At 38.1% G+C, this 13667-nt stretch overlaps 1 protein-coding gene across 25 annotated transcripts in view; it reads left to right on the top strand.

The window, feature by feature from the left end:
- Positions 1-13667, top strand: part of DTNB (dystrobrevin beta) — a 339638-nt gene that overhangs the window by 260266 nt on the left and 65705 nt on the right. For all 25 annotated transcript variants that reach the window (XM_072633900.1, XM_072633909.1, XM_072633915.1 and 22 more), the window contains 3 exons: positions 4709-4794; positions 5796-5909; positions 11165-11261. In XM_072633900.1, coding sequence (XP_072490001.1) covers positions 4709-4794; positions 5796-5909; positions 11165-11261 — 297 coding nt within the window. The remainder of the gene's footprint in view (positions 1-4708; positions 4795-5795; positions 5910-11164; positions 11262-13667) is intronic.

The raw sequence follows: 13667 nt of genomic DNA, 5'->3' as shown, positions 1-13667 counted from the left end.
TTTGCTAAGATTTAGTCATAAATAACCAACTTGGCTTTATTTTATTCTCTTCTCTCTTCTCTATTTACTTTGAAATACTAAATGTAATTCAATTTTAATTCAAAAGACATTTATTGAACATCTACTATTTGCAAGGCACCATTCATTTAATGAGGTATCTATTAAGTCCTCTAGCTCTAGACTGGAAAAAAAAAAAGCTCTAGCTTGGACATGAAATATCTGCTTCTTGGTACAGAGAGGAAGATGATCTCGAGCCAACAGGAAAATGTGCAGGGCAAAATACATATTCCAACTGCAGGATTGAAAATGAACATAACCCTCCACTTTGCTTTTTAGTAAAGTCTTAGTCTGATGTCTTATTTTGCTATAGAAATGACCCTGGGTAATCAAAGACTGTGCCAATGAAGCACAAGCTCTGTATGAGGCCAGAAAAGCTTCTTGGCACAGTTTTGTTGTTGGGTTTTGTCTGAGTGCATCTGAGGACCCAGATAACTAAGCACAGAAAGACTCATCAACTTTACTTGCTAACCACACAATGATGGATTCTTTTGTCATGGCAATCTGTGAAATAAACAAAAATACGTAAATATAATTCTGAGCAGCTTTCAGCCACTTCTGCATAGTGCAGAAGGGGAACAACAAGTCCTGAGATTCAAGAGTTTTTAGGCTCTATATAAACATATTATATTCAAAGTATAAATATCAGATCTTGGTCTCATGACCACGGTTAGTGGCTACACTTTAAGAGAAATTGAACCATATTCACTCATATATTCATTGATATTCATTAATATTCACTCTACAAATAAAACAGAGATTGAGATGATTCTTAAAATCACATAGCAGGATAAGTTAGTCCTTTCTCAAACTAAACTGCCCAGCATTCAAACTCTACTTCAGAAAATACAAGTCTGTTGGCCATGTTGTTCATATGCCAAACGTACTCTTGCCAAAAATACTATTTTATGGAGAATTTGCACAGGACAGATGCTCACATGGTGTCCAGAAAAAGCAACACTTTGAAGGTCTGAAGAACTTTGGAATTGATTATGTGATATGGGAGATACTGTCTACCCAGCATGGCGTGCCCTCAGCAGAGAAGGTGCTGTGCTCTATCAGCAAATCAGAATTGAAGTAGCTCAAACGAAACATAAGATGTACAAGTTTAGAGAATCTACCCCAAATGTTCACATGGTCTTTTTGTGCCTGATTTATGGCAGAGCATTTTGGACTCATTTTTGGTCTGATCAGCCACAGTAGGACACACTGTAACTTGACTCTAACGTAGTGATATCATTTTGTTCCTCTTCAAGAACAAAGGACAACAACCAACAAGTAAAATAAGAAGATACAGAGAAGTTGCAATTGAGTGAAAGGATTAATCACAGGCTCTTCTTGAAGAGGTGAATAAAGAGAGTTTTAGGAGTTTTGCTATATTACCAAACACATCAAGAAATACCATTTCGTAGGATCTTTGAACATCTTGCCTTGCAATATTCATAATAACTGTAGACAAGAGAAGTTTCCTTCTACCATTCTGAAAGCACCAACAAATGAAGTGGAAGGGCAACAAATAGACATTCAATAGAATAAATTTGCTAGTATTCCTTTAACAATCTGTCACCATACATAACATTTGAAGTAGAACATTTAGACACGTATTTTATTAAATGAAGAGGAAATATAAATGGTACTTAGTAAACTAAGCCAAGAAGAGTTGGTTGGACCTGACCAAATATGCATAAAAGAGGACTGTTTTGGGAGCACAATTTTAAAAGCACTCAGGACTTGATTTTCAAGACATATCTGAGAAGGAAAGCTTCCCCAAAATGGAAAAGATCAGAAGTTGTAGTATTATTTTTTAAGGAGTAAAAAGAAGACAGCAGCAGCTAATAGGCTCAGATATCTATCTTCTCATCTTCATTTTTGTTGTTTGGTCTTTCAGTCATGTCCAACTCTCTGTGACTCAACAGATCATAGTACGCCATTCCCATCCATGAGTTTTCTTGTTAAAGATATTGGAGTGATTTGTCATTTCCTTCTTATCTTTATAAGATCTTATAATGATCTATGCATAAATCAAAGGCATTCTTATTGAAAATATCTGAAGGGAACAGGCAAGTATTCCCAGTTGATTTTCTACAACAGACGATATCTCCATTTAATTGACCAAAAATTGTGGGGGAGACGTCAGATTCCATTGTTTACTATTCATTGCAAAAAACATTTGACTCAGAACAAAATATAGTCTTAATGATCTCTTCAAAATATAGCCTATGCCTATGTTTCTGTCATACAAGATCCTTGTTAGTTGCAATCACAGAGGAAAATTTTCTCCATGATCTTCTGATTATTAGTATCAAGTAAAATAAGAGAGACATGCTCACCAAAGGAATTCACCAATGTCATGAAGGATAACCTACCTAAAGAAAAAGTGGAAGAGATTTTTCCTATCAGTGGTGAAGTCCTTCATATATTCTTTAAAGATGACATTGAACTGATTGCATTTAAATGCGGAACACTTCCAAGCCTTCTTCAATGAGAAGGTGTTAGCAATTCACATGAGGAGGGAAAATATGAATAAAGAATATAGAATGCTACAGCATACAGGTGTAACTGCATTCTGGGCTATAATGTGTAGTTATAGTTGGATCGCATATATGTAGGACTGTTAATGAATCATATCTCTGCTTCTCAGCAAAGACTAAGTACAAAATGAGGCATACCTCTGCAGATGACACTGATGTGTTAATTTGTCTTATCCAACTCTACTTATTTATTACAAGAGAAGATTTTCTGGGGGTAAGGGAGACACATGAATCTTAGATGAGAGACCTCAGAGGTAGGAAAACCCCGGTTTAAATCCTGCCTCTGACACATTATATCCCTGTGATCCTCAGCTTATCCTTCTAGTGTCCCAAGCCACCAAAACTACAAGTTATCGAGCAGTTGCTAATCTATGTTTGTAGGGGTGGTTAACCTGTTTCCAATGAAATTGCAGCATGATGCCCAAAACATTTCTAAATGCTTCTAGAATTGACTTAACCTGTCACTGCTGTAAGTAACTTTATAAGACTAAGTTGTGAAATGACTGTATTGGTAAAGGAATTTGCCACAGAATGAAATCATACTGATGCCCTCTCCCCCGCAAAAGAGAGGTCCCAGCACTTACATATTAACTTTTATAATAATTAATGCTGTTGCAGCAGCCAAGGGTGTTAATAAGTTGACACATTACTTCTGATGAAATTCAGAGAGGAGATGGCTCTTGGAATATCTTTAAAATTATACAAATATTTAACAGTAGGAGGCACCTGGAACAAGAAAGAGAGCCTCTGTCCACCAAGAAGGATCACTCATGAGAGAAGGTAGATGAGAAACCCTCGTACAGGGCAAGAAACAGAAAGACATCTTTTTCAGAAACAACAAAAGAGTAGCAATCACAGACCTAACACCAGGGAAAGATTACCAGGAGTGGAGGCACAGAGCTAGGATGGATTGGGCTTTCTATAGAAGAAGTCTGTGTATCTCTTTTCTCCCACCCTGCCCCCAGGAGAAAGAGCTGAGGCTTGGAAGAGGTACTGTACCTTCATTGATACTATAAGGCCCATGAACTAAGTCTTTGGGGAAAGTGGAACCACTAACACATAGATTCTTAACCTTTTTGGTGTCGTGGACCTCTTTGGCACAGTCTAGTGGCATCTATGGACCCTTTCTTAATAGGTAGTCAGTAAACATTTATTAAGTGCCTACTATGTGCAAGGAACTATGCTAAGTGTTGGGGACATAAAGAAAGACTGCCCCTACCCTCAAGGATCTTATAATCCAGTGACAAAACACAAAAAGAAGCTGAAGGAGATAGAAGTGGGGCCCAACGAAGTATTGGGCGTGATATTCTTGGAGTCAAAACCAAAAAGAGCAGCTGAAGGAAAACGAAGTTACTTGGAAAGCTCTGAGCCCTTTATAAAGGAAGGAGTTTATTGTTCCACCCTCTAAACAGAGGGGAGAGGAAGTTGAGAAGGTGCATTGTTCTATTTCTCAGAACAATACCTTAAAATACATAATATAAAATACATAGCAATACAGAGGAAATAAATTATATTGAAATAGTTATCAGAATATGTATTTTTTAAAAGTTTGTGGACCTCAGTTTAGAAACCTCTATGAAGAAAAGTTTTTCTTGACAATCCCTGGGTTGAGTATCTGCCTGTTGGATTTGCTTTTAAATAAAACTTATTCTGTATTCAGTGTTTTATTAGCTGATGTATTTGAATGGAAGTTGTGGACCCTTTTCATTTTGGGAGGGAAAGCCTAGACATGAGCTAAGTTCCATTCTTCTCAGGAAAAATCCTGGGTGACAGCATAAGCCTTCAAGTTGTTCAGAAGCCTTTATACTTGGGCCTAATCTGTGTGAATATGGAACACATACAGCAATCCTGTGCCTTAGCAGCTACAGGTATTATTATCTATCTCTCCCTTACCTTTTAGAAAATATATATTGCAAGAGGTTAAGTGGCTTGTCTGGGGATCCTTCAGCAATTTAATGTTAGGAACAGGATTCAAACTCAGATCCCACCTTCCTTTCTACCACAAGCCTCTCAATCTTCACAAAGCAGAAAGGATTGAGAATTCACTAGAGGGAAATAGGGGGTTCTGAATCATTTTTAGTGGCCTATTTCACAATCCTTTACTCCCTCCTTTATTCCAGACTCGCCCCCCAACTGACCTCAGCTTTAACTTTGATGCTAACAAACAGCAAAGGCAGCTCATCGCAGAACTAGAAAACAAAAACAGGTAATTCTATTCACTGCAAACAAGCAGCTACTTTGTAGATTGTACTGATACGTGTTCAATCTGGCCCTATGGGGCAGCAAACTCTCATCAGGAAGGAAGCACCTTCTAGAGCACCGCTTACGCAGTGCATTCCTGTTTGAAGGAGTACCCCAGACTGTCATTTGAAAAATAGTTGTTAACTTAAATTTTTCTTCAAGAAATTAACTCATTGTAAAGTAGATGTCTTTCTGTCCAGGTGATGCATCACTTCCCTGGTGCCATCTAGCCCCGTCTTCAGTTATTCCTCTCAGAATTTCCTTCTCTTGCCTTTTGTTCATCATTTTATTCAGCCTATTTTTTATGTGTTGGTTGGTCTGGTCCAACCAATAACATTACATGTAACTAGCTGTCTACCAAGAGGAAATTCAAGGATTATCATAAGTAAAATTAATTAAAATCTAGTTAAATTATTCATAAGAATAGAGAACTTAATGCCCTCCTTAGAAGAGAAAGAAACTAGGACAGAGGTTTGGGGTTTTGAGGGTGAGACAGTCTGACTGAGAAAAATGGATTAGAGCAGTGAGAAGCAGTACATGACTAAGGACTATACTCCTTGGAGATGAGTGGCATAAGGGTTTCTCCTAAATTTTCATTAAAAGACCATAAAGGGTTACCCAGGGAAGAAGAGATTAACATTTCCCAGTAGCCTTTTTTTCTAAACTTTTTAAAATCCTGAGCAATATTATTTCTCTTAACCTTAGCTATTGTCATGGTTTTTGTCTTCAAGAAAATGTTAAAATGTATTTGGAAGACATTTGTTTCATATCTTAATTCATATTGGAACATTCAAAACCAGCAATAGTGTTGGGGTGGTGGAGGGATGGTCAGATAGGGTGCTGTGGTAGACAGCATCATTTCTGGAAAACTTTAAGTGAAGGAAAATAAAGCTATGTAGTTTAGAAAATGTTACCTCTTGAATAGTTGTTATCATTATCCTGATTCACAGTCCCCCTTCTTTCCAGAGAAATTCTTCAGGAGATTCAGCGCCTCCGCTTGGAGCATGAGCAAGCTTCTCAACCAACCCCTGAGAAGGCTCAGCAGAACCCCACACTCCTGGCAGAGCTCCGGCTGCTTAGGTAAGAAGGAGCTCTCTTCACTGTCACTTTTTATGGCCACATTTGCTTTTCAAACTTCTTTAGGAGGGGAAGTTAGTTCCTGAAAGATAGAAACAATAAAACAGACTCTCGGTACCTGTTAGAGGAGTCTTTTTTGGAACAGAAGAAGCAACTCAAGATTCAGTTAACTATCTTTATTTGTAATATTTTACTTCTGTGGATCTGTGATCCACTCAAAGTTGGCATTCTCTTCTTTAGTAAAGATTGTAACCAATTCATGGCTTCTTCTATTCTGTAGTTCTTATCCATAGTCTTCCGTAGATTAACTACCAAAGATCTGCTTGATGTTGTAGAGGACTTCTAAGTCATTTTTTAGTCTCTGAGTACAAGGGAAGCATTCACACTCTATGGTGGTCTCTGTTACCCGTTTTGCTCTTGCCATATAACCTGCCTACCTCCATTTCTTTTATACCATCAATCTTTGATGATAGCTTAAATAACAATTTTTGCCCATAAATCATCATTGGAAAAATGTTTCACTTACTTGTGACTACTCTGTATGTCTCTCCCTCCCCCCCATTCCCCTTTCAGTCACTCATAACTTCTTGTCATAATTGTACCTCATGTCAATATAGAAGTAGATGAATTTTATAGTTGTCTTTTTATAAAGCTCCACAAAGTCCTACTTTTCTGCCTCATGGAGGGGTGAAGGTAACCCTATGTTCTTAGAGGCTTTATTTGCAAAGCATAAGCTCCGGCAGATTCAGTCATAATGCCAAGGTTTTGGTTGGTTTCAATAGCAGACAGTGTCGACCTTCCGAGGACTGACCTCACTAAATATGAAGAGGCCCATCTGGGCCACTGAGTGATGTACACTGGCCACTGAGTGATGAATTTTTTGGCTACGAAAACCCATCAAACAAAAATACAAAATGACTCTTAGTCCTGTGTGACCTCCTTCTACAGTGAAAGTGCCAGAATGGCAGAAAGGGGAACACAAGGTATTAAGACTTATAAAGTTTTTAGGCCATCTGTAAACATGAACCATGGTGGACCCCCTTCTGATTTAATGATCTTATCAGTTTCTATAGGTTGAAATATCAGCTATGGGCTGATGATTCCCAGATCTATTTATCCAGCCTAGTCTTTCTCCAAAGCACCAGCCCTACCTGCCATATGTATTTTAAATTAGATGTATGTGAGGATTCTGAAGTTCATCATATCTAAAACAGAACTCATTCTATTCCCTTAAGCCTTCTACTCTTCAGAAGTTCTCTTCATCTTTCTACATTTTACTCCCCTCTAGGCTTTGTGAAATCCAGCTATATTAATCTATTTTCTGTTCCTTGTATAGAATACTCTATCTCCCACCTCCAAGTCTTTGTATTAACTGTTCCTCATGCCTTGAATGCTTTTCCTCCCAACATTTGCCTCTTAGAATCCTGACTTCCTTTAAAACTCAGCTCAAATGCTACCTACCCCTAGGAGGCCTTTCCATCTCCCTACTCCCAACTACTAAAACCATCCCCTTTAAGGTGGTCTTTCATCTATTCTGTATTTATCTTATATATCTTGATTTATATATGTTGTCTCCCCCATTAAAATGTAAGCTTCTTGAGAGCAGATACCGTTTTTCCTTTTTCTTTGTATCCCTAGTGGTTAGCACAGTACTTGGCACATAGTGAGAGCTTAATGAATGCTTGTTGATTGATTGATTGATTGGGACCATATGATTTAGTGCTACACAGAACTTGGAAACCATTTAGTTCAATTCCCCATTTTACGCATGAGAGAACTTAGGACCATGAAGGTTCAATGAGTTGTCTAATGTCACTCAGATAGTAAATAGCAGAACTAGATGTGAACCCGGGTTCTTTTCCAGTAAGAGAGAGAATGATTCAAAAGGACTCTGCAATATTTAACTTTTAAAGCTTTTCTTGAGAATAATACTATGTTTTGCTAATAGGCACTAAGTAGTGCCGATTAAGGTCTCGTTTGGTCTCCCTCTCTTCTAATTTCATTCATTGCATTAATAGGCACTATTTAGGTGTGAAATTAGAAGAGAGAGACCAAAAGCTCCATAAAATTTCACGTAGCTCATCAGAGGTCCTAGGATCCCTAAAGGTTCATGAAATAATATTTATTTAGTATACTAAAGATCTTATTACCCAAAAGTCCTGACACTGGGATATCACACATAAATTATAAAAAACAATTCTTTGCTGTTGGTATAGAGATAAAAAAAAAATAAAGATTTCTGTAAACTTGGGCTGAAAGACAGACGTGAAGCAATTAATCTTTGTCATTATTATGTTAAGCCATTCTGGGCAGTTGTCCACCCTGATGAGCATCATAATAGGAACTGATGGTGCTCTCTATTTACTCTCAAACTGAGTGAGTACATATAGAGTTAGTCCTTTCTCCCAGAGTTTCTGCACACTAGGGCACCTTGACTTTATGCAGAAGGGGAAAAGCAGGTTGAGCTCTGTGGAGCCAGAGGATTTCCTCCCTAATAACTTCTTGTTACAGACATATATATACTGCCTTTTCTTTCTCAAAGAGCTCTCTATTCTTGTTGTAAAGTGCTAAGAGAAGAAACACTTCACTAAAGAGAGGGAAAATGATATCTTAGAACATAGAAATGTATAAGGGGAACATCGAGAACCTTTCAAACGTAATATTATACACAAGGGAGAGAAATACCTATAGCCACATGATAGTATCTTAAGGTGACTGCTTATGTAAGAAAACAAGGCCATGTACTGTCAAGCCAGGAAACAATACAAAATGTAGAGGACTAAGATGGAAGTGGACCTGATGATGCCATTGCTATTCCCAGGACTCCTGGGCTCAGGGTCCTAGGGTGTCTCATCAAGGTCTGGGGCTGGTAGGACTGGGTGGCGTTTGAGGTGGTGAAAGTGGTTTGGCTTGCCTGGGACATGCTCTGTCTCTCAGGCTTCCTTTCTGTTTCAGTTAGTCTGGCTTGCTTGCCTTGTCAGAAAGGCCCCATATACATACACCAAAATGCACTGAGCGGTACTTTTTGTGACATCAAAGAACTGGAAATAAGGTAGATGTCCATCATTTGGAGGAGTATCCAAGCAAATTGTAGTGTTTGAATATAATAGAATAATTTTGTGGCATTTGAAATATTGAATATGATATTGATATAAAGATGCTTGGAAAAACTGATTCAGACTAATGCAGAGTAGAATCAGAACTATTGATACTGTAACAATATTGTTCAAACAACCAACTTTTAAAAACACAAAAACAATTTCATCACCCTCATTTTTGATGTATACTTCCCCTCTCCTTCACCTAGAAAGGCATCTCTTATAACAAAGAATGAAAAAGAAGGAGGGTGAAAGAATTTCAACAAAACCAACAAATAATCCATCAACCAGTTCTGGCAGGATGTGCTGTGTCCCACATCCACAGCCACCCACATCTTCAAGAAGGAAAATGAGTGTGCGTAAGGCCCAAAGCTGGTATACTTTGTAACTATAATGACTGTCTGGTCCTAGAAAAGAACTGAGAAAGTGTTACTCCCTTCCCTTCTTTGAAGAGGCGGGAAACAATGAATGTGAAACATTGTATATCCTGTCAGACTTGGTCTATGTTTTGGATAGTTGGGCTGAATTGCTTTTTTTCCCCTTCTTTTTTCTGTTGTAAGGAATTACCATAATAGGAGAAGGGAGGGTAATATATTTGGAAATGAAGGTGATGTAAAAGCAAAGACATCAATAGCTATCTTAAAGGAAAGAACAAGTCACATCAAACTAACATTTTAACAGTTTCTAAATGAGTAGCAGGGCAATACTATAAAGTTAGACTGGATTTTGGTAAAGCATTTGATAGAAGATCTCATGCTCTTCTTACGGAAAAAATGGAGAGATATGGACTAGATCAGATCTGTACAACATAGGACCCACCAAAGGATTTGGGGTGGCTGTCACGTGACCAAAGGCAACCAACTATCGCCAGTCACTAGAGACAGACTGATAATGGTTTGTTGCCCTGGGTCACATGATAACCACTCAAAGTCCTTTGGCAGGCCCCATGGTGTACAGGGCAGGACTAGATGATAATACAATTAGATGGATTTGAAACTGTTTGAACTCCTTGAGACTCCAAATAGTTATTAATGGTTCAATGTGAACTTGGCAGAAAATTTACAGTGCAGTGTTGCAGGAATCTCTGCTTGGTCCTTTCTGTGTAACATTTTAATCGATGACATGGATAAAGGCATTTGATAGCATGCTTATCAGGTTTGCAGATGGCACAAAGCTGGCTGTGATAGCCAACCCACTGAACGACAGGAATGATCCTGGAAAAAATCTTGACAAGTTAGAGGATTGGGCTGAATCCAGTAAGATGAAATTCATTTTAGATAATTGTATATAGTGTTATATTTAGATTTTTAAGATTTTTTTCTAAGTATAAGATGGGGAAGGTATCAATAGGAAGTGGTTGTCAGAAAAAGATCTAATAGTTGTAATAGACCAGAAGCTGAGTTAGCAGAGTTATGTGGCATCCCCAAAAAGATATGGGTTGCTTAGGCTTAGATAAAGGCAGGGAACCAAGAAGGTGATGGTTTTGTTATACTTTGTCCTGGACAGAGCATATTCAGAGCATTGTGTTCAGTTCTGGCTGTCACAGTTTAGAGAGGACATTGATAAGTTGGAGAGTGTCCAGAGGAAGGTGACCAGGAGGATAGAGGGCCTTGAGTCTGTAATATGAGGATCTGTGATATGAGTTGGGTATGGTTAGCCTGGAGAAAATGGACATTATAGCTGTATGCAAGTATTTGAATGACTTTTTGTGGAAAAAGGGATTAGATCTGTCCTATTCTGCCCTAGAAGGAAGAAGCAGGAGTAGTAGGTAAAAAATTTCAAAGAGGCAAATTGATGTCAGGAAAAACTTCCTAAAAATTAGAACTGTCCTTAAGTGAAATCAGATCCTTCCTGAGGGAGTAGGGGCTTAGACAGAGGTCTGAGGACTAGTGGTGGGTATGCTGTGGTGGAAATTCCTTCTGGGGTCTAGACTGAACCAGATAGCCATGGGAGGGTCCCCATGAGCTCTAAATAATGGCATGATTCTGTGCATTATAAATTTCTGTTTCCCCAAGGCAGTTTTTATCCAATGTTAAAGAACTGATTTTATAGTTTTTCAAAATGAGAATTTCAGCATTAAAAAGAAGCAAGAGTTACTACTCTTTTATAATCCTCTTCTCAAAGGTTTCTTTTCTGATCATTTTTTTCCCACCTGAACAGGCAGAGGAAAGATGAATTGGAACAGAGAATGTCTGCGCTTCAGGAGAGCCGGCGAGAGCTGATGGTACAGCTAGAAGGGCTCATGAAACTGCTGAAGGTAAGACCTGTGGACCCACTTAGAAATCTCTCATCCTCCCAGGACCTTTTCTCCATCCCATAACTGTAGTTTCTGCCCTGATTATGATATTGGAGAAGCTCTAAGTTGTTTTTTCCTCTTTAATAATATTTTATTTTTTCCAGTTACATGTAAAGATAATTTTCACCATTCATTTCTGTAAAATTTTTAGTTCTAAATTTTTTTCCCTCCCTCCCATACCCCACCCTCACCCCAGGACAGCAAACAATCTGATATAGGTTATACATGTACAATCATGTTAAACATATTTGCACATTAGTCATGTGAAAGAAGAATCAGAACAAAAGGGCAAAACCACAAGAAAGAAAAAAACAAAAATAGTGAAAATAGTCTGCTTTGATCTGCATTCAGACTCCATAGTTCTTTCTCTGGATGTGGTTAGCATTTTCCATTGTGATCATGAGTCTTTTAGAATTGTTTTGGATGATTGTATTGCTGAGAAGAATTAAGTCTATCATAGTTAATTATAGGATAGTATTGCTGTAGCTGTGTGTAATATTCTCCTGGTTCTCCCCACTTCACTTAGCATCAGTTCATGTAAGTCTTTCCAGGTTTTCTGAAATCCCCCTGCTCATCATTTCTTATGGAACAGTAGTATTCCATTACATTCATATACCACAACTTGTTCAGTCATTCCCCAATTGATTTGATCCCCTCAATTTCAGGACTAAGTGTTAATTGCTTCTTCTGGGGCCAGTGTTTTAAGCGAAAGCTCATTAGTTAGTGGAAATGCACATCTCAATTGGGGGGAAAGTGAGTATTTTTAAATAAGTATAGTTTTATTACTTTTAAGTATATAAGGTAACTGGAACTAAGCTAATGACTTTGAGATAATTGCTTTAGTGACTGGATGAGAATGGTTTATAATTAGCATATTATTTATCTATAGATTAATGCTTCTAAAATAATGACTCCTTACGAAAACAGTTTTCACTTAAATTGTTCTATGCATTGTGCCTACAGTTATTTACATTATCGACATATTAAATAAACATTAAGCATAATGTTTAAGTGTAAACAAATACTCAAATAGATCTGTATTCTTCAATAATACTGACTACAACTCATCTGTCCTGCTTATTCTGTGAGATTCTTGTCACTGGGGTTATGGCAGGGGAGGCACACCAAATAGTACATATAAAGGATTACTTAACAAACCCTCTTTTCATGGACAATACAAAGAAAAACCAATCTAGTCCTTGTTCTAGTTAAATTTCAATTAATCTTTTCTTTGGAGTGAAACAAGTGGCCAGCTTTAGCTAAGGCATATTAGGACACTGTATAGGAGAGGGCTTATTGAGGTCCCACTTTCCTTTGGGGGAGAAAATATGCTGCATCACTTGGGCCTTATTAAATAAGCACCTGAGACAAGGAAAGACCATCCTGACACTTGAATGTCCTCCCTCTGACAGACATGTCCTGGGTATTGTTCACAAAGCTGTGTGTCAGCAATCCCAGAGCTTTTGCTTATTATGTTCTTAGTTTCTGAGGTCCTGTCTGCCTAACACCATTGAACTATATAGAGAGGACACTAACTTGGCTGCCAGAATGAAAGCCACAATTCCATTGCCATTCAGATATCCTCAGATTCTCTTTTGGGGATAGTCATCCTGCTTGGCTTCCCCCACCTCCTTCAAAGAGACATATTTTGGGAATGAGGAAAGATTGTGATTAGCTGGAGTTATTTCAAGGTCATGATAAAAATGCAGGCTTGCTCATTCAATTCTAGTTCAAAATAACAGATATTTTAGTGACTACTATGTGTCCAACATTCTATTAGGTATTTTGACAAATACCTACCCCTAAAGGGTTTATAATCTAGCTGAGGAAAAAGCCATATGCACATGAAACACTTCAATTTTATTCATGGCCATGTAGGTAGCAATTATCAGAGGGGATTTGATTCCAGCCCTATCCTGATTCTAAGTCTAGTGCTCCTTCAGTTTTGTCATGCAACTTACATATCAGATACCCTGAATTATACTGTTAGTACTAGGCCCTGAACTGAAGTAATAACCAGGTGGTATGGCAGTGATTTCAAAGCATCTTTCATTTATGCCCTTAGCTTGTTTAGCTGTCCTTTGCTCTACTAGGATATTTCATCAGTAAAAAGAAGATAGTTCTGCTTCCCCACCTCCAAGGACTTCCCTGAAGAGAGCACTAAAATGTCATCTCAAAAATAGTATGTCTTGCTTAAAGCATACACAATGGCCCCTTTCAGACAAGACCCAAGGCCCAACCCAAGGTCCCCTGTTGGTTGTCAGACAGATAGACTGCACTTTAACCAGTTTAAAGTGTCACAGTTTAGGGAGCATAGACCTGTAAATGTATTTGGCTCATGTCAGAATTTGGAGCCATGAGGGACTT

The sequence above is a fragment of the Notamacropus eugenii genome, chromosome 1 (assembly GCF_028372415.1).
Source record: "Notamacropus eugenii isolate mMacEug1 chromosome 1, mMacEug1.pri_v2, whole genome shotgun sequence".
Classification (NCBI taxonomy): domain Eukaryota; kingdom Metazoa; phylum Chordata; class Mammalia; order Diprotodontia; family Macropodidae; genus Notamacropus; species Notamacropus eugenii.
Note: the sequence above shows the minus strand (reverse complement) of the source record. Positions and strands in the feature narration are given on the sequence as shown.